We start from the raw sequence: 24,813 nt of genomic DNA, 5'->3' as shown, positions 1-24,813 counted from the left end.
TAGGTTTTTGCCTTGAGGAATCTCTTCAGAAAGGAGGAAAGAATGTAATGCAGGTACCTCAGATATGTTACACACATGAAGATATCCACAGAACAGTGTTAAACCACTTTCCGCCTTGTAAGCAAGAGACCATACATGTTCTGCACCATGGGAATTCTCGTTCTGGTTTGTGGTAGAAAAGTGAGCTAGGAAGGGGAAAAGACATGGCTTTGAAGCTAAAGTTCTGCTGTGAGGACATGTAGCAGGAACTGCAGGAGACAGGCAGGCAAAGGTGAAGATGTGGAGTAAGAGGACAAGGAAGGAGAGAGCAGCAAGGTTGGTGTTTGACACAAGGATGTGGCTGTGATGAGAAACCAGGAAACTTGTGTGCAGGATTCATAACCTGCTCAAAGGGAGTGTGAAATGCTGTAGGTGAATGGCAGTGAGAGTACAGCTGAAGATAAAGACTGGAGTTTAACAGGACTTGTGAGTGGGGTCACAGTCATCAGGAAGGATGGAGAAACAGTGATTCTAAGGAGCTCTTTAGCCACTATCCCTTCATTAGTTGTATTAGCATATTATTATAAAGCAAAAATCACCTACAAAACTTAAAGAGGCATCCTAGTGTTTGCACAAGAGTGTTGGCTACATTACACTGCAACTAAAACATTTTTCATAGGAATGTAATATTTACTGCACTTTTTCCATGTAGGATAATTTTCATTAGACACTCATTTTATTTCACATGGGTGCATCTGGCTGGACAGTGTTAACATGAATCTGCCCTCACGTACCCTGTCACAGAATTATCTCTTAGAAAACAAGAACATCCTCCACAGTGCAGAGGGTGGAGCTGGCAGGACTGGGCATTTTTAGGAGATAATCCATCAGCTCAAACGTCACTTGTCACCACAGGTGCCCTGATTCACGAGACGCACCCAGAGCTGGGAATGGAAAAGCTGATGCGGGTGTGTGAAGCAGTGGGTTGATATCATCTGAGCAGGAAACCAGGAAGGCTGTTCTATTTAATCACTCAAATCGTTTCCAAACCCTCTCGGACTGGGTGTGGGGTGTGTGAGTATTTATTATGAGCGTGTGCCTTAATCCTCAAAATATCTCCTTTGAAAAAGCCTGGTGCTAACACACAACAGACTTTTTGATTTCTGTCAAGGACAGTTACAAAGTGCCTGTCAGTGAGTGCTGTGGTGCATACCGGCAGCGGGCTTGGACTGAAAACGGGCCACAGAGTTAGCAGCACATCCCAGCTAACTGGAGGTGAAAACACAAAGGCATGCTGGTTCTCAAAGCTCATCAGCATCAACCATAACCCAGCTGTCGTGTCCCGATTCAAAACACATGCTGCAGTGAAACGGGACTCATCGCATTTGCAAGGCATTGCTGAAGGGGAACCTGATGGTGGCTGGGGCAGCTTCGATGAAAGATGCTGTGGGAAAGAAGTCCTTCCAAAAACCTGCCCATCAGGGAGAGGGGGGCCTGGTGATATCCTGCCTCTGCAGCGGCTGATGGCAAAAGTCCTGCTGTCGTCAAAGGGGTCAGGATTCTGCCCTCTGTGTACATCCTGTTGATGCTGGGCCAGACTTTAAGGGACACTGAATTTTCTAATTACTTGGTATATAACTTGCATTCAGTTATTTACTCTCTTTAATTCCCTTCAATATTCCTTGATTGCACTCAGATGCACACAGCTATTGGTTGCACTAGGTGAACTAACCTTGAAGACAGTAGAAGTTTTACTGGGGGCTGAAAGTAAGTGAGGACTCCACAAAAAAGATTCTTTCCCAGCCACATGTCACATTTTGGTGACTGAAGGCCATTGGTTTTCATTAATTTGACTGCAAGGCCTTTGTATGATGTGAACAAATTACAATGTGTTTAGGCCCGCTGAGAGAATTCTTGTCATTTAAAGTGTGTGGCTGTTGGCATGACTAACATATAACATAGGCCTAGAAGGACAATATAGAGATGATTAGAAAACAAACTTCTAGTTGATAGGATATGCTGTCATCTGGAAAGTGTTCTTCATTCCAAACCGAAGCAAAGGGATGTGTTTACATTTTTCCATGGGAGCGCTCTCCAGCATTTTGAATCACTGAACTTTTTCACTTTAGTGATGTCAAAATTTATAAAACCTCAACTATTCATGTGTATATTTAGTGCAATGTTAAAACTTCTGCAACCTATTTTGAAACTGAACACAAACCAAAAAGATGAATACAAGAGAAATGGACTATCTCATTATCCCACAACAAAATGTATGGAAATAGTTGCATTTCAGAGACCTGTGTGTTTTGAAGGAAAACTATTCCACTGAAATGTTTTCATACACCTCTAATTATTACAAAGCAACCACTACTTGGTCAGAAATAAAGAGTTTGGGCCAATGGAAATACATAAGCAGCAATGTAAAGCAGTAACAAGTTTACATCAACAATGAGGCAGTAATGTGTGAGAGTAGTTTTTTTAGTAAGGTAAACAGATTTCCACAAAGCCAATTGGTGCATGGAGAAAGAGACTTGTAAAGATGGAAGTCCACTACAAAAGAAAAGGATAGGAAGCACTTGCTTTTCCTAGATTGGGCCACTTAATGTTGGACAGGATCCCAAGTAGCCTGACCCAGCCAGAGAGAATTCAGTGACTGCAAGACAGCGTGGGCTGAGATGGAGGCAACAGTCTGGGTCCTTTCATCTTCCAGACTGGGAGGGCTACTGCAAGACATGTCAGAGCTCTCTCTACTCATCTGTCTGAGTGCACTCCAGAGAAAATGCACTCAGACTGCTTTTCAGTATGTGTTTGGGATCCTGCCACAGTGTGTACCTGCTAAGGCATGCAGTGAGACTTCTGCATTTGTCAGTCCTACAGCACTGGGCTTTGTTATCTTTCTACATAGACTACAAATACACATGAATAGGTACACAGTGATCAAAGTCAAAGACAGATAGATTTTCACTGCAATACATTCTCAAAGCAGGACTAAATGTCATAGTAAGAAACCACGGGCTAACTCACTTACTTGGCAAAATTGTTTTATAGCGATTTTTAGTTCCATGACTTGGGATGTCAATTTCTTTGGGATCCACAAAATTCATTGGTATTTCCTATAAAAAATAAATTAAATCAGATTGGTGTTTCCAAAGGAGCCATGCAGGAAATTATCACCAGAAGGCCATCTGCGGTTACACAACCGTCTTCTGACATCAAAGTTGTTAAGAAAAAAAGTGTTTCCCACCTCAAGCCTGTCAACACCCTTCCTTTAATAAACACGGGGAGATGCATATTGAAGAGGTGACTTCCAAGGAACACTTCTGATGAATTATTAAAAGCAAAGTTTTTGCAGGATTAGGAGAGAGGTTAAAATGCACAATAGTTCTAGAAAAGTGGAATTGAAAAGTGCAGAACTGAAGCAGAAAAGTGCAACATTTTACATAATTACAGGAGGAACTTTTAAAATCATTGACTATATGACCAACTTAAAAAAAAAAATGTGCAGAGCCCTTAACAGTCTCATCAAAGACCCCATTTGGCTTTTATAGAAACTACTGTCATGAAGTGCCTTAGTCTTTTGCATTTTCTGATTTAAGAGTGTAATAAAAATCTGAAGCTATTTATCTTTTTTCCCATTTTGATCTTTTAATGACCCACTTGTGTTGTCTTCTTTAACTATGCAGATATGCAAGTAACTAATGTGACAGTTCTCTTGAAGTTCCCAAAATATGCAAATGATAAACTCCCGACTTAAAAACACTGTTTTTTAAAATTGTTGGTCATCATGAAAAGTAAAAATCCTCCAGCTTTTCATTGAACCAAATGCTTCACTTGGTCTAAGAAGGGGAAGAATAACTTTGATTTTGAGGTCTTGAAGCATTAGTAGGTTCCTTACAGTTGAATAAAATCAACCCTTTGAAAATGGCAAGATGAAACATGAAGGTTTGTGTGTTTTTTTCATGATTGTGGGATATGTTTCACCAACCAAAACAGTCTGGCAAAATCACATTTAAAAATGCTTCAGTTGGCTCAAATGTTCATGTTTTACTGATTTTTTTGGCCACCATGATTTAAATTATCTTAGAGTAAGCTGGAATTTGAGCTTCAGTAAATGAATACTTCTATTTCAAAGCACAGTCAATACTAGAGACTTGAAAACTTCCTTGCTGGCCTGAGATGTTTATCCAAAGAGTCAGAGGCATATTAAATAAGTGACTCTTATAGACACATGGGAACATGAGAAGACACAAAAGATATGTTCCTACCCTATTCAGTCCACACTTCCTTTGATTTGCACCACTGGAAAATTTACTTAAGGTTTTTCCTCCAAAAATCCACAGGTGCAGGCCTGCCCAGGACCTCGTCACAAATGTGATTCACGGCCACTGTCCTTCAGACCCAAGCTGCTGTGGGGTTTTTTTAGAGGAAGAGGGATGAAGCCCCTAACAGCTTGCCAAGGATGTACCCAACAGCAGATCTTTACATGGGTTCACTAAGCAAGGAAAGCTGCCCTCTTAGTTTTCTGGTTGAAGAGAAGGCAAAATTAAGTAAAATTTAGATGGGTCATAATAGTTTTGATTCTTTTCTGCCTGCCAACTTCGCTTCTGAACATCTTACTATGTGAAGCTACAATTTCTGTGTTGGCTTTTATTTTCCTGCCTTCTCTGCCTTATGCCCATGTGTTTAGTGGACTTTATTCTGTCTCTCCCCCTCACTTAGTTTTCACCTTCATCTCTTCCTTGCTCATCATCTGACTCCTCAAAAGTGTGACTTGCTGCCTCTTTTTTTAGGCCAGCCAAAGTGGTGGTGTTAAGATGAACCTTCCTTGAAGGTACTTCACCTAATGCTTTTTCACCTCCCTGTACTGCATTCTATATGACGCCTGTGCTAAGCACAGGATCTTCTTACTTGTAAGACTCCCTACCTGCATAAACCTCATCCCAATTCCTTCAGGTCAAACTGTCTCACCTCTGTCCTGCTTCTGATGCCTCCTCCTCAACAATGGAACTACAAAATGAGCTCCTATAACCCTCTCATGCCCACCACTAACTTTCACCCCTTCCGAGTGGTGACCTCTGTGAGACTCTTACTCTTGGTCCTTGGACTCTGAATTGTTCTACCTGTCTCTGGTATGGGCTAGTGGCTGACCTAGAGCTTCCCACTTTATTCAGTTCTGGCTTAGTAAAAACACCACCAGGCTTCCCCAATGAGCTATATGCCAGCTGAGAGAGAGAATGCATTAAGCCTGTGTTTAATGTGATCTATGTCTGTCATCTACAGAGATTGGAAAAAGACGTGTGAGGAAGAGTCCTCTGCCTGCACAAGAAGAGAGGTCAGTGAGGCTCTTGCAGCTGCCTAGCTGTCTCTTTCCCAATGCCTGATGAAATGTTAAAATAGTTCATCAGTTGGCGAGTTACCAACAGATGCAGAAATGCCACTGAGTTGAAAACAAAAATGCATTTATCTGGGCCAACAAGGTCAATTAATAATATTAATCACTTACATCCTGTAAACACTTTCTAGTTAGTGGGCTCCTCCCAAGAGTAAGTACTTGTGGGGCCAAGGGCACAGACAGAAATCTGACAACACATTGTGGATCACAGCCACAGACAAGTCACTTACTCTGAAACTGGCTGTGAAAAACAAGAAATTATTCCAGAAAAAAAAAATCAGGATATTATGGGGATAACGTTCCTGCTAGTGGGGGGGGGAAAATAAGCCCAGCAGACTGCAAATAACATACAAATGTACAAATTAGCATATGAAGCCTGTAGCCATATAGGCAAAATGTATCAAATTGTTTCATTAAATGCCTGTACATATTACATATAGTTAAATAACTACAAATAATGTATATGCTACACACATTCATGTGCTCAGCTGCATATATGCACCTACAGATGCATATATATATCTGCCTTTGTAGACTACTTTATCTCTCCATGCAGTACTCTTCTAATAACAGCTATTTTGGCTCACATTAGCCTTTAACTGTTACAATCGTTCATACACTCAGATAACTGTTCATACACAGATAAGATTGCTTCCTATTGCTTCAACTTCTCCAATTCCCTTTACTACCCTTTTGATCATCTGTTGATCCTTGTAATCTTTGTAAAGCTTCATGCTTTTGAACTATTTAAAAATGAAGTTATGATTGTAGATTTTTAAATCAAAACCTTCTTTTGGCCTGCCTTATTCAGCTTTCACATTCAACTGGCTTCAGCTGATGCTCTGTTTCCCTCGTAAGGAGCATCTTCTTATTTCTGATAGCTTCTTTCACTTGTCTGTTTTGCAATGCCAGACTTTTCAAGTCTTCTTCTAGGAATCTGTACTAATATATTTTTCCCAACTGAGTTTTTCTGCTCTAGCTTGTTTCTACCTGGTCATTGTTTTCCTTTTAGACTCTCACCCTTTTTAATATTAAATACACTTGTAGGACATTTTATTTTTATTTATTTTTTGGTCTGGAGTATATTAGGTTTAGTGTATGGAGTGCTTATTAAAGATATTTTGGACTGATTGACTGTGAGCGTCCCTGTCTGCTCCAAAAAGTCATTTATAGTAACTAAAAATTTAGTCTTCAAATGGCAAACATATGTGATGTTTACATGGGAATAAACAAAATCTCAAATTATTACTGTTTCCTGTCGTTATAGCCTTTATGATCTATTTGAAACTGTCACGGTATTATAGTCCTGTCTGTTAGTACTGTAGCTCTAATACGACTTTTATCCCACCTATGAATGGGACTTCAAACCGAGAGGAGTCTGTGTTATCCATGGATATAACTGATTTGCTTATCTGTCTTCAGTGCACAAACATAAAACTACCTTGAAACTATCTAATCTGCCCTGCGGAAATGATTTGTACCTTGACATTATAGTCAATTATTTTTTTCCCACAGTTTCCTCCATGTGTACCAATTATGTCCAAAATCCTCATTTAAATCCTGTTGTTAAACTCACCATGAATTCTGTTTGAAGTGAATGAGAACATGCAACTGCGTCTCGAAGCTGCTGCCGTGTCAGGACGCGGCTGGCTGACTGTAGGTATTCCATTGCTACTTTTTCTCGTGGGGTTGGCACAGTGATGAAAGGTTCAACACTTCCCAAACTGCTCATATCCAAAGTCAGTGAGACATTGGATCCTCGTCTGCATTAGAAAATAAAGAAAACAGTTATATTGGATCTGTATTATTTTAAGTCCAATACTCATGCAGCTGATCCTGAGTTATTTATGCACCCTGACTTTCTGTATAGTCACTGGGATATTTAGGTACTCAAAGACTGCAAGACTGGTTTCACTGTATGGCCAGAAAACCAAGATTTTACATATCATCCTACTTCTTGAATCTAGCAACCTATGCTTCAAGAATAGTGTGCTAGAAGCAACTATTTGGATTATTCTTAGAAGTAGAAACTGCTCTCTATGTGCTACTTAATCTACTTAATCTTTATAGACATCAAATGTGAAAGTGAAATCTTAGTAAGGAAGAAATGTTTCACAGAAAAAAAAAGGTGTATATATTTCTAACCAGTACATATAGCAACCTGGAAAGAAATTCACAGTTTCATCAGCTACATGCTTAAGAATCTACTCAAATTAAGCATACAGGATGGAGGTGAAAAAAAGTGATAAAATCAGCAGAAACAATTGGAAAGTCAGTGAAAATATTGTGGCATCCAAGACACTGGACAATGTCTCATGTTAGGTAGGAGAAGAGAGAGGCAATAAGCCACAATAAATGAGGTGCATCCCAGGAGAAGTAATGGTCACAGGCTTTTCTAATAATGAGGAGTTATTCAGAAATGCCAAACACCTCTTGCAGGAAAATCAAATTCATCGATATTCCACATTTCTATAGGAAAATAAAGTTAGATTTAACAACACCTCTGAGTCATAAAAATACAAATCAATGTTCTATGCACTACTCTTTATCACTTTCTCCAAACAACACTTAAGAATGTCCTTTTCACTGTTTCAAACCATTGATCCAATGTTATCTACTCAACCCTTAACTTCAGGCATACTGAATAAAATAAATCTATGCTCTGTGAATTGTGATGACTAAATACACATTTCTAGGTATTAATCAAAGTTTTTGTGTTTACTAAACAGAAATCAGCATTACTAGCATGTAAGATTCAGCAGCCTGAACTGGGCTACAATACCCATCTCACTGTAAATGTCTCCAACATTTACCAAGTGGCTATGCACATATAGAGATATGACAATGCAAGCTTCATTCCCACCTCTGCCCATTAGCGTATCTCCTTTAATGTATGCTTACAGAGGAGTTTCTTTAAGGTATTAGTTGCTCTACCTTTCTTGGACATATACAACCACAACATAAGATCTCTGTCTCAAGTCACTCCTAATATTCTTCCTGTCAGATCAGAATACAACTCTACATCTTGCCCATTTTTAAAATCACATATGCCAGTCATTAGCCATTTACTGGTTAATCCATTATCTGTTGACTCCAGTTCTCCTGCGTGGCTCAGTGCATTTCTTATCAGCAGGAGAATTGACATTGAGTGAATGTGACTGTGCACTGCTCTGAACACTGGGATGTTTTAAGATAGAATTGTTCCTTCTACAGCAAAACCATGTATTATTATAAACATCACACAGACCTCATCAGATTATATCTGTGAAGCAAGTGCCATTAACGCTGAGGAAACTTTCCTCTAGTCTGCAGCAGAAGTTGCTTGTGTTAATACTTGCTTTTTACTGCCCTTTCATTATTTATTGGTGGCCCATAGGTATTTGTACACAAACATATTTGAGCAAATTACTGTTTTCTGATTTCTTCTGCCACCAGAATAACACTTTTTTGTTCTGACATAACACTGATGCACTTCCCTTCCTCTTCTACATGTCAGCGGATCCTTGAGTACTTTTATTGTAAATTAAACCATTTCTATCACACCAGTCTCCACGAATAGAAATTACTTTAGTCACTTGTCACTTAGCAAAACACAAAGGGACAATGGCCAAGAGGCAAGACCACCTGGTGGAATGGGTGAACACCACATTGTACCACAGTGTCCATAAGCCTATTTCAGCTTAGGTGATGGCTGGGTGACAGCAAGAGGTTTGTTGCCTGGGCCTGTGGATGCTAACAGTGAGTCAGTAACAGATGAAGAGGTGGGAGAGGCAAGAAGGAGCTGAGGTGGCTGCAGGCAGCTGGCTGCCTCCAGGGTAGATGGGGACAATTTCTGTTGACAGAGGGAAGTAGGTGGGGTATGATTCTGCTAATTTTGACAGGAGGTAGGCAGAAGTGATATAGCATTCTGAGCAGAAATTACTAGTAACTGATACATGCATAGGCTACCAGTAGTGCTCTGTGGCTTCCTACACACCTTGCATGGTACTGAAGCCTCAGTCGGTGGTACCAGTGCTCATACCCACATCCAGAGCTGTGACAGGCTGGGAGGTGGGCCTGCCATCTGCCAGCTGTGGTGGCCACTCTCTGCTGGACTCTGCAGCAGAGTCTTGGCTCACGTATCTGTCCCAGCTCCCCGGGACCATCCCACCTGTGGGGGAAGCCAGTCCCCCAGCTCCATGCTGCTTCTCAAGGAAAAGATCCTGTTAGGCTGCTTTCTTATGAAAGTCCTCCCGTGAAAGCACCTTTTCTGACCACAATTAGCAATCCATTCCACAGAAAAAGGCAGTCCCTTAAACAGGTGTCTCTGAGGGCGTATACCACAAATCCTATCTTTTGAAAACAATCCAGAAATCCACAGAAAAGGTGTGCAATGAACCTGTCCAAAACTGTTTAGGCTGCCTTTTGTTGAGAAATGGGTAGCAATTTAGATCCAGACATACTTCTGGGAGAGCCTACTGAGATTTCCTAATATAGAGGAAAAGTATTTGCATTGTTCAGTAACAAAGTACAGTGAAAATGTTAATATTTTCTTTGGCTTTTACATTGTTTTAACTGACAGTCTTGGCAAAAAGGCTACTTCCTCTTTAACAACAACAAAAAAATATACCTGATCTAATTATAACTTTGAGTTTACTGCTTTTACCATTTATGGGGATTAATGATGAATTACGGTGTTGAGCATGAAATAATTTACTCTGGAAAGAAGAAATAGTTTTTAGTTGCATATTTAACACATAAAAAGCTACACATTGAATAAAAACCGAATACAGGGCAAAAACCAATTACCTAAAGGACTGCAGTCTTTTTAGAAAGTCCTTTGGGCTTCTCAAAGAACACTTTTGAAGAACCATGTTTTGGTTAAGAGAAAGAGTTTAATAACATATACATTAGTAATATCAACTATTGCCAATATTAATATTAATCACCCAGACTTTCTTATTGCATTCAAGACCTTGTTGAACAGGGCCGAAAACAGAGACATATTGAGTACTTGTCTTGAAAGATGAGGGAATGTCTGAACCCATCAGGTGCTTGTATGTCCTAACAGAAGACACTTATAATAGTCTCAGGTCCTGCTCTGGTCTCCTTGGATTCCCTGTGTTTCTCGAACACTCAAATTCTTCCCTTTCTGCAGAAAAGAGAAGAAAGTAAGAATTCTCTTCTCTTTTACTACCTGAGTAGAAAGAAGTTAGGTAGTGAGACTACCTTTTTCCACCTTATTGGAGGGACCGCACAAGGCCAGTGACAGACAAACAAGAAGGTACCACCTAAAACAACGCCCATTTTTATAACGATCCCTTCTCTCCAATAGGTTTTGAATAAGGACATCGCAATCAGACTAGTCACACTTCAAGTCAGACATTTTTCTTGGAGATTTTTATATATCTGTATAGAACTCGTGATTACATACAAGTATCCTTCCATTTCAAGTTAGAGTGAAGGAGCAGTACACATGGGTTTTCCCTTATTTCCGAATACTTACAACTTGTTCTACCTTCTAAATGACTATATTCTTTACGTTCCTCATGTTAATAGTCTGGGCCAAATCAGAGAAGATTTTGTTAGGACGTGCCTTCCCCACAATCCCCTCAGTGTTGTATCTTGATGGGGAAGGGCATCATGTATATGATTCTATGATTCTATGTGAGGAATCTGAGGAATTGTAAACATCCGTGACAACGCTACATTAAAATCAGCATGAGACTAACTCTTCCGAAATTTCACCAGCCGAGACAGCCACTTCATCATCACTGGGTACGTGAATAAGTGCAATCAGGAAACCACTTGTGTCTGCGTATTGTCTAGTATCCCAGAGGGGGCTCTTTACTGCCCGCTCACAGCCCTCTCTTCAGTTGTGCAATAGGAACAAGTTCATCGATGAGAATCCACTGGAGTATTTTTAATAATGCATTTATAGGAGCAGATTTTGTTGCAGACCATCATTAAAAAAAAAGGAAGATTAATACAATGTTTGTTTGAAAACTCTCAAAAGGAAGCTCCACCTGTCCACCTTGGAGGGCCACCAGGTTACTAAAGCCTATTAATCATTACTGAGGTCATTTCCAGGTCTTCCCTGACCCTAAAATTAAGCCGTAGCTGGTGATTATGAAAATCCAATTACCCGACACGTTCTCCCAGTTGTTTATTTAAGCTGGGTAATTTCTTTAAATACACATTCCCATGTTTATTCAGCACTCCTGAAAAAATGCAACGCCCAGATTCCCTGTCCTCGGCTTCTCATTTTCTCCAGTGGTTTTGGAAGCGGCGGTGTCAGCTGTTGCCCTCCAGGAGCCATTGCCCTCTGACCTTGGCATTGCAGAGGCGGGAGGCGCTTCCTTCTGTGCCCTCGGCCCTCCGTCCCTCTGCAGAGGCTGTGCGGCCCAGGCGAGAGCGGTGGCAGGCATGCAGGTGGAAGGAAGCCATTCATTAGCGGGAAGAGCAGCGCTGGCCCTGGCTCCCAGCTGGGGAGGGAGGGAGGGAATTTGCTTTGAGCCCTCAGATCTCCCTTGTACCATATCAGAGCAGCTGGGGAGGGAGGGAGTTTGCTTTGGGCTCTCAAATTCTACTTGTACCATACTGGGGGATGCTCCACAGGGCTGCTCTCCCTGGGTTTTGCTGCAGAGAGGACTGGAAAAACATCACAGTTCCCCTGTGCAATTTATTTCTTTAGTGCTCACTGGCTCTATGTAGACACAGGCCTTTGTTGTGGTTTGTCTCATCAGCAAACTCATTGAACTCACGTGGGTTTTTCACTGCTGCAGTTGCACTGGGAGAGCACTGTTAGGCACATGGTTACCACCACTTACTACCTTACTGGTGTCAAGTTTCACCTGCTTATTTAGTTTTATGTTTCATTAGAGTAATCAAAAGAAAAAAAACCCCTTACATTTGTAAAAAAGGAGAATGGAAAAAATAAGAAACATCTCAGCTTTCCTGCCACTTTCAGCATAACAGCCAAGAGAAAACACGGTCACGTAGATGAACATGTGTGAAACGTGAGACTGTGGTGGGGTGTGAAAACTGCAGTAAATTAGAAAAAGTCATAATGACATTGATGTTATTAATCCTGTATTTTGATATAAAATAAACAAACACAGGATACTGCATAACTCCCATTGACTTCATCAAGAAAAATCAGTGTTGAAAAAAAGAAAAAAGTATAAAAGCAGAAATACAGAGGGATTAAAATAACCTTTGCAAAGAATTGAACATATTGACATTGTCTTTCAGCCTTGGACAAACTGTAACATATCACAGAGTCATAGAATGGTTTGGGTTGGAAGGGAGCTTTAAAGATTCTCTAGTTCCACCCCCTTGCCACGGGCAGGGACACCTTCCACTAGATCAGGTTGTTCAAAGTAGACATTAATAATATCCACTACAATCAGTCCTCAGAAGGCTCAGAGTGAAAATATAATTTGATAAATTTTAAAGTAACATTCATGGTATTGTTAAATTGTAAGCATAAGAATGATTTATGCATTTTTCATGAATGCTTCTGTGTGATCCTTGCTCTGACATGCTAGCCTGAAATATATATCATCACCTTGTACTGCCTATATTACTGGATGTCTTGGGAAAGTAAGGCTGAATGAGAATAATTGTAGTAACCTCTCAGGTTTTTTCTGATCATCAGCACACTATCTCAAAAGAGTCTTCTAAGCATGATGTAAAATTGATTTGACCATGGAAACTTGAAAAATAGAATATTCCTTTTTTTTTCCTAGGTCTACGTTATTTTCTTGGAAATGTAGAACTCGTAAGTTTCAGTTTTCTGTTTTGCTGCAGCACATATTAGAGAACATTCTGTTAAAAAACCCCACAAGTTCTGATAACATCCCTATTAATATAATTATCCTCTTATTTACTCTTATTTATTACTTATTACTTCCAACAAAAGGCAATCCGTACCATCAGTATTAGTTTGAGAAAACACTGAATTAACAAATAATGTAACTATGTCATCCTAACAAATATTTGCATATAGTACCTATTGCATATAATGTACTACTTATTTTTGCCCTATGAAACATTGCTATACAGATGCTGTGCTTGGCAGATAGATCCATGACAACTCAGTTTCCCAAATGATCTCTGCTTTGCCTGCTGACTGCTGAGTTGCCACTGGTTTTCACTTGAAAAAGTGCTGTAGCTTTTAGGAACCCACACAGACCTGGGGTTATCAACACCTTTAAACAAACCAAACCTACCTTACACCCAAACTGAAGTACTCAAAAATCAGAAGTTGCGATCAACCAACTAACAAGGCCAAATAAGAATTATTGTTAGAAGTGGAACTAAAACCCAAGGCTCCCTAAATCTGTGTAATTTCTCAAGTCATTTGCAATCAATTCTCATAGGTACTCTTTTCTAAAGGAAATCCCTCTTCAACTGATTTTAACATTCCGTTTTATACATGTCAGCTATTTACTTAAAAAAACATGCATTTTGGCCAGTCTTAATTGATACAGTCCAATATCTTGAAGGCTCTGTTGCACTCAGGTCATGTTTGAACATTTTGCAGCAACTTCACTAAGCATGAAAGTAAAAAAAGTCAGAACCAGAGTTTCACATTCAGAACTTTGGTGTGCAAGTGGTCAAGTCTTGATCTTCTCTGCATTCCTTCTAGCCCCTGACACATCAGTGCTACTTAAAGCACCAGAAGTTACCTACTGACATCCCAGGGATGCAGACCTTTTCTATAGGCACCTGATCCTCTCCAGAGAGAAGACTCTAGACAGATACACAGGTATTGGCCCAATATTTCTACAAGCTTAGCAATTCATTTGACCATATTACTGACATGTATAATATTTCTACTCTACCTTGCAGTCATCAGCACCCAAGATGAATCCCATACTCATTTCTATGGGCAGCCCAATCACATCAGCCAGAGTGCTGATCATTTACAGTGCAAAGGGAGTAACCTGGATATAAAACTGAAGCTAAATCCTATCACCATAAAGCTATAGATGGAAGATATTTGAGCTCAGGACTTATAGGAGGCAATAGGATTAAGTATGCTGATCCTAAGCATCGTCTTGGAAAGAACATCTGTCATTTCTGCTCATGTTTGCTCTACTACCTGGCTCTCCTCATAGTATTCCAGTGTTGCATTATTGTTTTCTTCCCAGTTATTTGTCACTTGAAAAACTTATGCGTCCTGCTTCTCACTCTGAGGAAGGGGTCTGGAAGTGATGACAGTAAGCTGTGTGAGAAGATGAGGGATATATGGCTCCTATGAGGCAAGACTTCCAATGCTCTACAGCTTCATACAAGAAACCTCCTGGCAGCACCTGGCAGCACTCTCTCCAGCCCTCTCCGAGTCCACAGAAACTGACCAAGCTCTAAAGTTTAAATAGCTTTTCTGGAAAGCAGAGGGACTTCAGTTCTCTGCAGACGGTCTGATCCTGTTCCCACAGCCACGAGCGAGAGCAGGCCAAGACCTCTAGTAGTGCATTGCATAGAGTTCTCAGGATCTACTCACAGCTCAGCATGTCAAAATGAACTGAGGAAGCGGTTTTGACAAGTACTTCTGGACTAAGTTTTAAGCAATCAGTATCTGGTTAGGACAGGAATGGCTCAATATCCTGTAGAGGAAAACAGCTGACATGAGAGTAGTTTCAACTTTCCCTCTTTTAATCATGCTTTCTAATGTACTGCCAATTCACTCCTGTTCTGCCCTCGATAAGGCTATGCCGCTCCGCTACGGGAACTGACTGTTCAAAAATGCAAAGCTTATACAACCTCCCATCTTTTCCTGTAGATTATTTCTATAATCAAATTGCATTTTGTCACGCAAACTTCTCTCTCCAATAAAATTTGAATGGTAACATAAAGCTCTATCTCTGATTCACATTCACATATACGTATTTTCAGCACGAGTGAAAACCGAGTTAAATGTTCAGAAGTAAAAATAAATGGAGATGCTAATTCATTGTGTTTATTCGAGGTGCTTTTTCAAAGAGATGAATACATGTTTACTAATTTGTGGTTAATTTGCTTTAGATGGTAGAGCGTTAACTGAATGCAGTCTTGTTTACTGCTATTATTATCTGCTTGCGTTGCACCATTGCTCTATTTCATACTGGAGGCCTCATTGCACAAACATACTGGATGACCTGTTCTCTCTCTGATTAATGCACACGCTAATTTTAGCCAAGCTACAATGAATATAAACAAATGGGATTAAACGAATCAGGAAAGAGAAAAGAGAATAGGGAGGAATAACAATTACCTGCTAGGGATGCACAGATTAAACAAATGTATGAGTTAATGAGCTCAGAAATGCAGTTATTTCAGGTAAGCCAACAATAACTGTTAAAAACCCCACATGTTCTCCCTGATGTATCTTTTGTTTGCAAATCAGAAAATAAAGGTTAATCTGCAAAAATATTATTTGTCATAATTTTATGAGTTGTCCCTCTACAGGTTCAGTTCATAAATACCTCCATGATACCATGGAGGGTCTGTAGCCAGGCACCATAATTTCCCCTTTAGATCTGTCCAAGTGCAAAGCCTGATTACTTTTCCCAGTACATGCAAAGCTCATGTCTTTGCTGAGCACTACAAGCATGCCCAGAGGGTGTTTGCCTGCAGTATTCAGTGAACCATAGCCCATCTAGGAGAATCAAACTAATAAATGAGAACGGAGAGGTGCAACACTACAGCAACAGCTTCTAGGCAGTGTTTAAGACTGCTGAACTGAGTTTCTTTATTTTTGCCATTTAGCTGGCCAGCCCTATGGTAAACAAATAAATAATGGGCTGATCTTTAGCTTTTAGGTGGAAAAAATGTTTGCAGTTTTGTTGTGTGGGTTTTTTTTTTTCATAACAGGAGTCTTACTTCAACAAGTCCATTTAGCTTTATATATTCCATACGAAGAGCAAACTCTCTCTTAAGAGCAAACTACCTCCATCCTGTGCCTGCTGCTCATTTAAGGAATATAATATACAACTCTTCAATCCAAACATGCAAATATACAATCTATTCACACATTAATGCCCTTCAGTACTCTATTGAGATTTTAACCAAAAATCATCTGACCTGGAAAAACATATGGGCAGGATTATTAATGTACATGGCAGTATCTTCAGACAGTAAGAGAAAATTATTTTTTATTGTGACTTGAAGACTAATCAGTACAATGAGTTCTTTCCTGGTGAGTTTGCCATTTGGGAAAGACAGGAAGGAACATCTGGGAAAAGAGGCGTTTACTGCACCCTGTCAACCTTAAGATAATAAAAAAGCACATTCCTTGTTTATTTGACTTGGTCTTCATTATCTTTAAACTACTGCAAGTGTCACACAGAAGATTTCTAAGCAGACAAATGAATTGTTAGTGGGCTTTGAAGAAATTACTGAACAGCAGCAGTTCCTGAAGAATGTAAAGCCTCCAGGCTGACACCGTTGCTCAATGGAACTGCGCCATCTATGGACATTTCCACAGGGAGCTGGTGAAACTGCTCCACTATGTCACACAGTGGACAAAGCGTCTAAGGCTACCTATACAGACCAAGGATCCTTTTCTCTCATGCACTTTGGAAGGTGCAGTCCCATTTCCAGCGTGACTTATGTGCTTAATTACTCTAGGTATAGAAATCTTCCTCTCTTCCCAGCTTTACTTTTTTCGTTCACTTTAGTAATCTGTCTTTCCAGACTTGTTTTCTATGGGAAAGCTTGTTCAAACAGGTATATTAGTGTGCAAAGTGTCTGGATTGCCTTTGGAAATGAAGTTTAGGAAATCCATTTAGGCTTGCAATTTCAAATGGAGCAATGCTTGAATGCTTTTAAAAGACAGCTGTAAAGGCCTGCATACCAAGGTGTACTTTATCTTGCACTCAAGACATTAGATAGCCTATTACAAGAGGTATTGCCAAGCTGTACAGTCACATTTAGGGCTGAGCAGCTGATGAGGAACAGACAGGTAAGTGATGTAGAGCTCGGCAGGTGCCTAGGAAGGCTATGGCTCTAGTCACTGCCTACTTTCATCAGAGACGTTCCTGTACAGAAGTGCATAGGCTGGGCTTTAGAGAAGGGAAATGCATCTGTACCTGTACCCAGAGACAAAGGCATGTGCCAGAGCGAAGGCTTTCTGGATCCATTCTCACTCATACACATCATCAAGGAGTCAGTACAGACAGGAAATGCCAGAGTGAAATAATTATAGTGGCTTCAGATTCATAGTTCTGTACTAACAGAGGATTCACAGCATTAAGAAACTTCAATTTCTTGATTTAAATTCTCGTCTGTGAATTTGAATAGTAGAGGGAAATACACCTTGCATTTTGAAATAAAGAGAAAGGAGAAGAAGTCATATCTGAAAGATAAACCAGGCTCCTTCTCAATCCAACCTCCACCCTATCTATCTTAGTACAACAGACAGAGCACCATACAGCTAATGAGGTAATGTGGGTTAGGGTAACACATTGATAGGAGCGATGTAGAAACATGAGTATAAATTTAATGTACTTTGTAGGATCAAAGGTTGACCAGTATCCTGTTTTCAACAAAGGCCAGCAAGAGAAAATTTAGGAAAAGAATGCAAGAAAAAAGCAAGCAGGAATTACTGATTACTTAACACCGTTACTTGTTTCTAGGATGCCTTTCTGCTTTTGGCAATCTGAAGTTTAGGAATATCCTGAACCAAAGGCTGTCTCCACATCTTTGTGTCTGGTGTCTTCTCTTCTGCAATTTTTCCTTTGGACAGCCTGCTTAGCCCACCTTATGACCTCCACACTGTCTGAGGACAATAAACTCTGTAGCTGAGAGCCAGGCAACAGAGAACTAGACATAGGGACTAGACGGATATTGAGGCCATCTACATTTGGGAAAATCCTCATGATGAACCAGAAACCATTTATTCTGTTCTTATCAGTAAATTGCAAATGCATTCTCTGTAGTCAGGGGATTACCTTTGGGAATAATTACAATACCATCTTTCTGCTTTACACAACGCCACTTTCTTTCACAAATCTATTCATCATTGTGCCCTGTGGGCCAAATTCTCTTCCCAGATACCTCTATAAATCTATTGAGGCAAAACAAACCAGATAGAGTCTGAAGTGAAACAAGATCATGCACATTGGATTTATTAGCTGTTGTGTACTTTCCTCTCGTTCTGATTGTTTTCCTTCATTTGTGGCAAGGCTGTATCACTATGTCCACTATCAGATCCAGGGAAACGAACTGAAAGCCTCTGGACTATGCAGCAGTTCTCCGGTGGAATTTACTACAGCTCAGGAAGGACTTGAGACAACTCACAGACAGAAGATGCATCTGCCAGAGGGATGGTGGGAAGTGGAAGCACCAGCCCTGGCAGAGGAGCAGGCCCAGCTGTCTCCTGCCCGGCACTGGCCCCATCTCTCACTGGCAGCATGGTTTTTACAGGGAGCTGCTATTGGTCATCCTCAAGCACCGGGACCAAGTTCCCTAGAGAAACATTGTACTTAACGACATTTTTCTGTGTGGGAATTATATACAGCACTTCCCTTTCTGATGCCTATCGCATATTTGAGCAGTCATTTGAAGTCACTGTGTTCTGTTTTGCTCCTGTTATCAAATAATAGTATTAACATAACAGAGATAATTATAGCTACCATAAATTAATAACAACAATACACTCTGTTTGTTAAACATGAAAAGTATATTCTTTGATAGGGAACATAAGGGAAGTCCCTATCCCAGAAAGAAATATCACCCTTGTAGCTTCTTACAGACTCTCCTGATTAGACAACTGAATTGAGAGTTCAAGGGTCTGATTTACAGTATCACCTTGAATCAGTAACTTTACCAATTAATGTCTCCCGTGCCTTAGTATGAAAATCACAAAAGAGTTCCAGAACCACCTTGACCATACTCAGCTAAGGTTCTAAGCCAAACCAAACTAACGCATCATCTTGAATGTGATGTATCAAAGCGGACAAACAACTCTAGCAAGAACTTGGCTGAAATGTCAGTGTTGTATGAAATCAGCTATGGCCTCTGGACAGTATTTCTTGGGCTGAATAGCATACACTAGGCATTCTCATTAGACTACCATGTCTAATGTTTAGATTGTAAGCTTTTTGGATAGAGGATAATTTCATTTTCATGCATATGCAGAGACTCATCTGGAAGAATCCTGACCTATGGTTGAGGACCTCAGGTATTGTATTAATAAAATAATGCTAAAGAGAATTTCCCACAAGAGCTGAGACATGATCTGACTCACAGATTTACATGCAGCATTCTTTGAGGAATGATGCAATGTCTAAATGGAGAGTAGTGACAAGTGGTGTTCCTCAGAGGTCAGTATTGGGACTGGCACTGTTCAACATCTTTGTTGGCAACATGGATTGAGTTCACTCTCAGCACGTTTCCTGACAACACTGAGCCATGTGGCACGGTCAACACATGGGAGGGAAAAAGATGCCTGAAAGGCTTGAGAGCTGGGCCTGTGCAAACCTCAAGAAGTTCAACAAGATCACGTGCAAGGTCCTGCACATGGGTCGGGGAAATTCCAAATACAAACAGAGGCTGGGTGACGAGCAGATTGAAAGCACTCTTCTAGGGAAGGACTTGGGTGTATTGGCTGACTAAAAACATAGACTGGCAATGTGTGCTTGCAGCCCAGAAAACTGGCCATATTCTGGGCTGCATCAAAAGAAGCGTGGCCAAGAAGTTGAAAGAGGTGATTTTTCCCCTCTATTCCACTTTTGTGATACCCCACCTGCAATACTGTGCTCAGCTCTGAGGCCTCCAGCTTAGGACATGGACCTATTGGAGTGAGTCCAGAGGGAGGGTCACCAGACTATCACTGAACTGAGAGTTGGGGTTGTTCAGCTGGAGAAGAGAAGGCTCCAGGTGGAGAACTTAAAGCAGTCTTCCAGTACTTAAAGAGGCCTACAAGAAAGCTGGCGAGAGACTTTTTCCAAGGCCATATAGTCACAGGATAAGGGGTAATGGCTTAAAATGGAAAGAGGGTAGATTTAGATATTAGGAACAAGTTCATTGTGAGAATGGTGAGGCACTGGAACAGTTTGCCTAGACAGGTTGCGGCTGCTTCATCCCTGGAAGTGTTCAAGGCCAGGTTGGATGGGGTTTTGAGGAACCTGGGCTAGGGGAAGGTGTCCCTGCCTATGGCAGGGGGTTAGACTATTTGATCTTTAAAGTCTCTTCTAATCCAAACTATTCTATGATTCTTGCAAAAGTGTATTTGCAAACAAAGGACATTTCTGCCAGCTAGTAATGTTAAGCTTTCTGTACGTACTAGCTCTGACTGTGTAAGAGATCTCTGCTGATTTTCCAGAATTGTCTTTTTCCAAAAAGTATTATAATTAATTGACTGTCATAATTTGTAAGTGTTCTCCTGACAATGCACAGAAATAAAGCAAATTATGATTGCATTGAAAGAAGAGATTCTCAGTCTGGGATGTTAACTGACAGCTATAATATAAGCTAGATGCTTAGTTAGTACTGTCCAGTTTCCTGCAATTCAAAGATATACTTGGATACTTCTTATTGCAGTTTTGAAAGTGCTTTGATGTTTTTCTTTTCTTTTTTTAACTGTGTTCTGTGTCAGTTTCTGACATTTTAAATTAAGGAAAGCTGAGCTAAACTCCACTTGAGGCTGCTCTGCAGGACAGTTAGACAGAAGAAATGGCATGATCAGTGAGAAATACATTCCAAAACAAGAGGAAAGGTGAATATTTCCATTTTAATTTCAGGCATTGGCCCTTTTCAGACATTAATAGGAGCATTCAAGGAGACTTCTATAAAACCCTCAAAACTTAAAAATCAGTCTTTCTTGTCATCTGATAGAGATGCTCCCTTCTAGATCAGTTGTTTACTGAAATCAGTACCTGTGGGTTCTCCTCAAGGACTCATGAGGTGCAATGTACCTAATCCTGCTTACAACCCAATCTCACAACAAACTGGTTCTCTTCTGCTCTTTGTCCCTTAGCACAGCGTTTCCATCCTGCTGGCATGAAAAAGGTGATATATGTGTTTGGAAATGCCACTGATGGGCACAACTTGCTACAGGCTGAACAGAGATATTTGGAGCATTCAAGTTCAGCTAACGTGCATCTCCTCTCTTTCCCAGATGTCCCACTTTACCTGCACATTAGGACTGCTGGTTAAGCAGTCACAGAAACCTTGCCTGGGATTGTTGACCACAGAACTGAAGCAGAGGCAGAGACGGGCTAAGGAAATCAGTCACTGGGAAGCTGTGTTGGACTTCAATCCTCTGACCGAGCTGCGCTTAAACCTGTTGCTGGACAAGACAAGGGGATTACTCACACAACTCACACAAATTATTCATGTGCCCAGAGGAACAACAGCTTGTCTGATCCTAGGCCCGAGAATCATTTAAATCCTAAGACGGATACTTCCCCTTGGTTTCTTGTGCTGTGCGTTACTTTTCAAAAGATCAGCTGGACGAATCACTGCAAAACCACCAAAACTGTCTACCAGATGGCAGCCACTGATTAACTTGTCTTAAGCTAAGCCAAAAAGGAAGAAAATGTGATGGGTGGAGCAGTAAAGACAAGCACAATCAACATCCGACCAAACAGGGTTTCCTGTCACCTTGGGAACAACACTGATTGGCACTGGGGTTTCCTGTGTACAAGCTAAAACCAGTAGCAACTGGAGTAACAAGAATAAACGCCAGATAAGAGACCTGGGAATACAATAAAATTATAAAGTTCCCGATGAAACCTCAGAAGAGGCAAACCAAAGGCAGGCATGGGCTCCCCAAGCATTTGAGAGGACAACGAAGAATAACTTCTCCAAACAAGGGTGTGCTAATTTGCCTGAATTATCCACTCCCAGAAATGAGTGTCATGTGCTTTGAAGAGTTTATAGTTCTTTGCAAGATGAAAAAAAAAATCAAACCAAAGGGATGTGAGACAATTTAAAGCAGAGATGGAGCTAGGAGCGGAAACGTACTGTCTACCCACGCTAATCTGAAGTAATTGGCAAGAGGTACTAGAGACGCAGGGAAGCACAATGTGGGTGTAAGTTTTGGTGATGGTACATAGTTATTTGTGTCTATTTATTTAGATCATAACTCCCACAGAGTCTTGCTTCAAAGAGCTCTAACCACAACCAAAACACCTTCTCAACCAGCCAGGAATCAAATGGTTAAAATATGGTTTTTAAAGGGTCTTTGTTAAGCTGGTGCCTGAGTTCACTTCCCCTCCAGAGAAAGGAGACAATTAACATTCCTGCCCTCTTCCTACACTGCAGATAAGCAAAGACTGTAATGGGTTGAACAGAATAGACATTAGTGCAACTCAGAGGTCCAGTGCTTGCAAAAAAAGTTTCAGAGTGACCGTCTGCTAACAGAAATGTTACACAAATGCAAGTTGGAGGTAAAACATTATTATCTTTTTAGCCATGAATCCTAAATGCTAAAATAGACCTCTCAGGCATTGAGCAGGAGACCCTTAGAGCTGAGTCCCACTTCATGTTCCTCACTACTTAGACCAGTTTCTCTCACCTCGGTAGCCCAGGTTTTCAGCCCTTGCCCTTACCCTGTCACCCAGAGGGCATGTGTCAGCTGTCACAGTGTGGCCTTCCATCTAGTTGAGATGGCCTGAAAGGAGGGAAGCCACAATGCCAGGCTGCAGGGAGCCCCTGTGCTGAAAGGAGCGTTACTACCAGGCACAGCTCATAAGTAGCTGCCCACGATCAGGACTGCTCCCTTCAAGTCAGCTGCTACACTAGCTGTGCACTTTTTCATGTGGAAGCTACATGTAGAAAAAGAAGTTAAACACAGCCAGGAAAAAGTCCCAGGCACTGAAACTCAGTAATTGATATTGCTATGTTTCCAGCCTTGCAGCCCTGGCTTGTTTTTAGGCATTGCCAACAAGAACTCTCCAAAGCAATTCACTGTCACAGTTTGGGGACCATTACATGCACAAACCATTCCCAGCAGGCAGTCTGCATCCAGCCTCAGCTCTTTTGGAGGTAAATGGAGCTTGGCAGTATGGACACAAACTAATCTCTGCTAGAGGGCCTCAGTGCAGTAAATGTTTCTGGGTGTACTGAATTTATTAGTGCACCTTACAGTCCAGGACAGTGTGTATCTGAGAGGTCTGCCAAATTAGAGAAATGTATTTTTAGGTCTTTCAGAAAGTTGATGGATTTGTGTTTTGAGTTTTTTAAAATTGCATTCTCTCACTCTTAAATGATGTGGAAAAACAATAGCATGTAGGACTTTTACTTCAGGTTAAGGTTCTCATCTTTGCTATATCTCTTCAGAGGGACATGCCAGACAGCCAGTCTCAATCTAGTGGTTAGGACCGTGGCTGAAGGAGGTTTATATGCCATGTCTGAAATGCTCTAGTGAGTCAGTGACAGAAATGGAGCACAAAAATTCCTGCCTCCCATCTCAAACTCAGTTTCCTGGTCCCTAGTGCTTTTCAAATTCTTTCTGATAGGCTATCACCATAAAATTGTTCTCCAGCTAGTACTTTCATGTTGGCACATAGCTGTGTTTTGAACAATTACACTGACATTTTCCTGAAAACAATCCCTAGGTTTTAAATTAAGAACGCAGAAAGCATATTCAGCTCCACACAATAGGGTAAATTTATCCTCCAAATCTATGCAAAGCTAGTATATTTTAGCCAGGAAATTCAAGGCTCCTTCCTGTAAATATATTAAATTCCCATGCTGGTGTCATAAACTACAAAACCTGGCATGTTTACAGTAGTCCAACTGCAAGGTGCTACACTCTGAGCATTACTTGAAATGGTTACTCACCATGGACGGTTTTGTATAAAGATAACAGATCAGCAACACCGTAATTATATTTGCAGCAACTGTGCTCTGTGATCTAAAAATCAGAACAGAACCAGAGAGAATGGTTGGAATTTTTTCTCATCGATTAGAGCAGAGATTTGGTTGAACAGTGATATCCTGAGATGCAGCTGCTGTTATATTAATGATGCAAAGAGTGCATCAAGTATTTTATCCTGTTTCCAACATGTATTTTGTAGGGTTTATTTGGTATACAGTATTGTTAAGCAATGATTCATTTTAATGGATAATACTTTTCTAACATCAGGAAATATAGGTATTACAGTTAGTGTTTGTCATCCACAGCATTTGTCACCCAGATAGCAATTGACAGGGCACAGAATCTGGCCAGAACAATAGCTTAATTTTTGTGTGCCTATGCAGAATAACTAATAAAAGGTAATAGTTATCAATATTAATGTAGGAATTTCCTTCTACCTCCAAACTTGAAGCCCAAACTATCCACAATTTTCTCTGTAAAGGTGCCAAATACAAGATGTTTCTGAGGATGGATGCAAAAGGCAGATAAATAGAGAACAATAGTTGCTCTCATTATTTGTGTGACTACATGTGCAAGGACCTCTTACTAACACACTTCTGATTCAAACTCTGTATTTTGGTAGTGAGTTTCACAGATTGCTATGGGT

At 40.6% G+C, this 24,813-nt stretch overlaps 1 protein-coding gene across 1 annotated transcript in view; it reads right to left on the bottom strand.

Moving 5' to 3' along the window:
• PTPRR (protein tyrosine phosphatase receptor type R) overlaps positions 1-24,813 on the bottom strand; it is a 133,619-nt gene that overhangs the window by 26,152 nt on the left and 82,654 nt on the right. The window contains exons 6-7 of the mRNA XM_010202606.2: positions 6,951-7,137; positions 3,011-3,095 (exon numbers count right to left, since the gene is read on the bottom strand). Of these exons, the coding sequence (XP_010200908.2) occupies positions 3,011-3,095; positions 6,951-7,137 (272 nt within the window). The remainder of the gene's footprint in view (positions 1-3,010; positions 3,096-6,950; positions 7,138-24,813) is intronic.

This window comes from Colius striatus, chromosome 1 (genome assembly GCF_028858725.1).
Source record: "Colius striatus isolate bColStr4 chromosome 1, bColStr4.1.hap1, whole genome shotgun sequence".
Classification (NCBI taxonomy): domain Eukaryota; kingdom Metazoa; phylum Chordata; class Aves; order Coliiformes; family Coliidae; genus Colius; species Colius striatus.
This window is presented reverse-complemented; position numbering and strand designations above follow the sequence as displayed.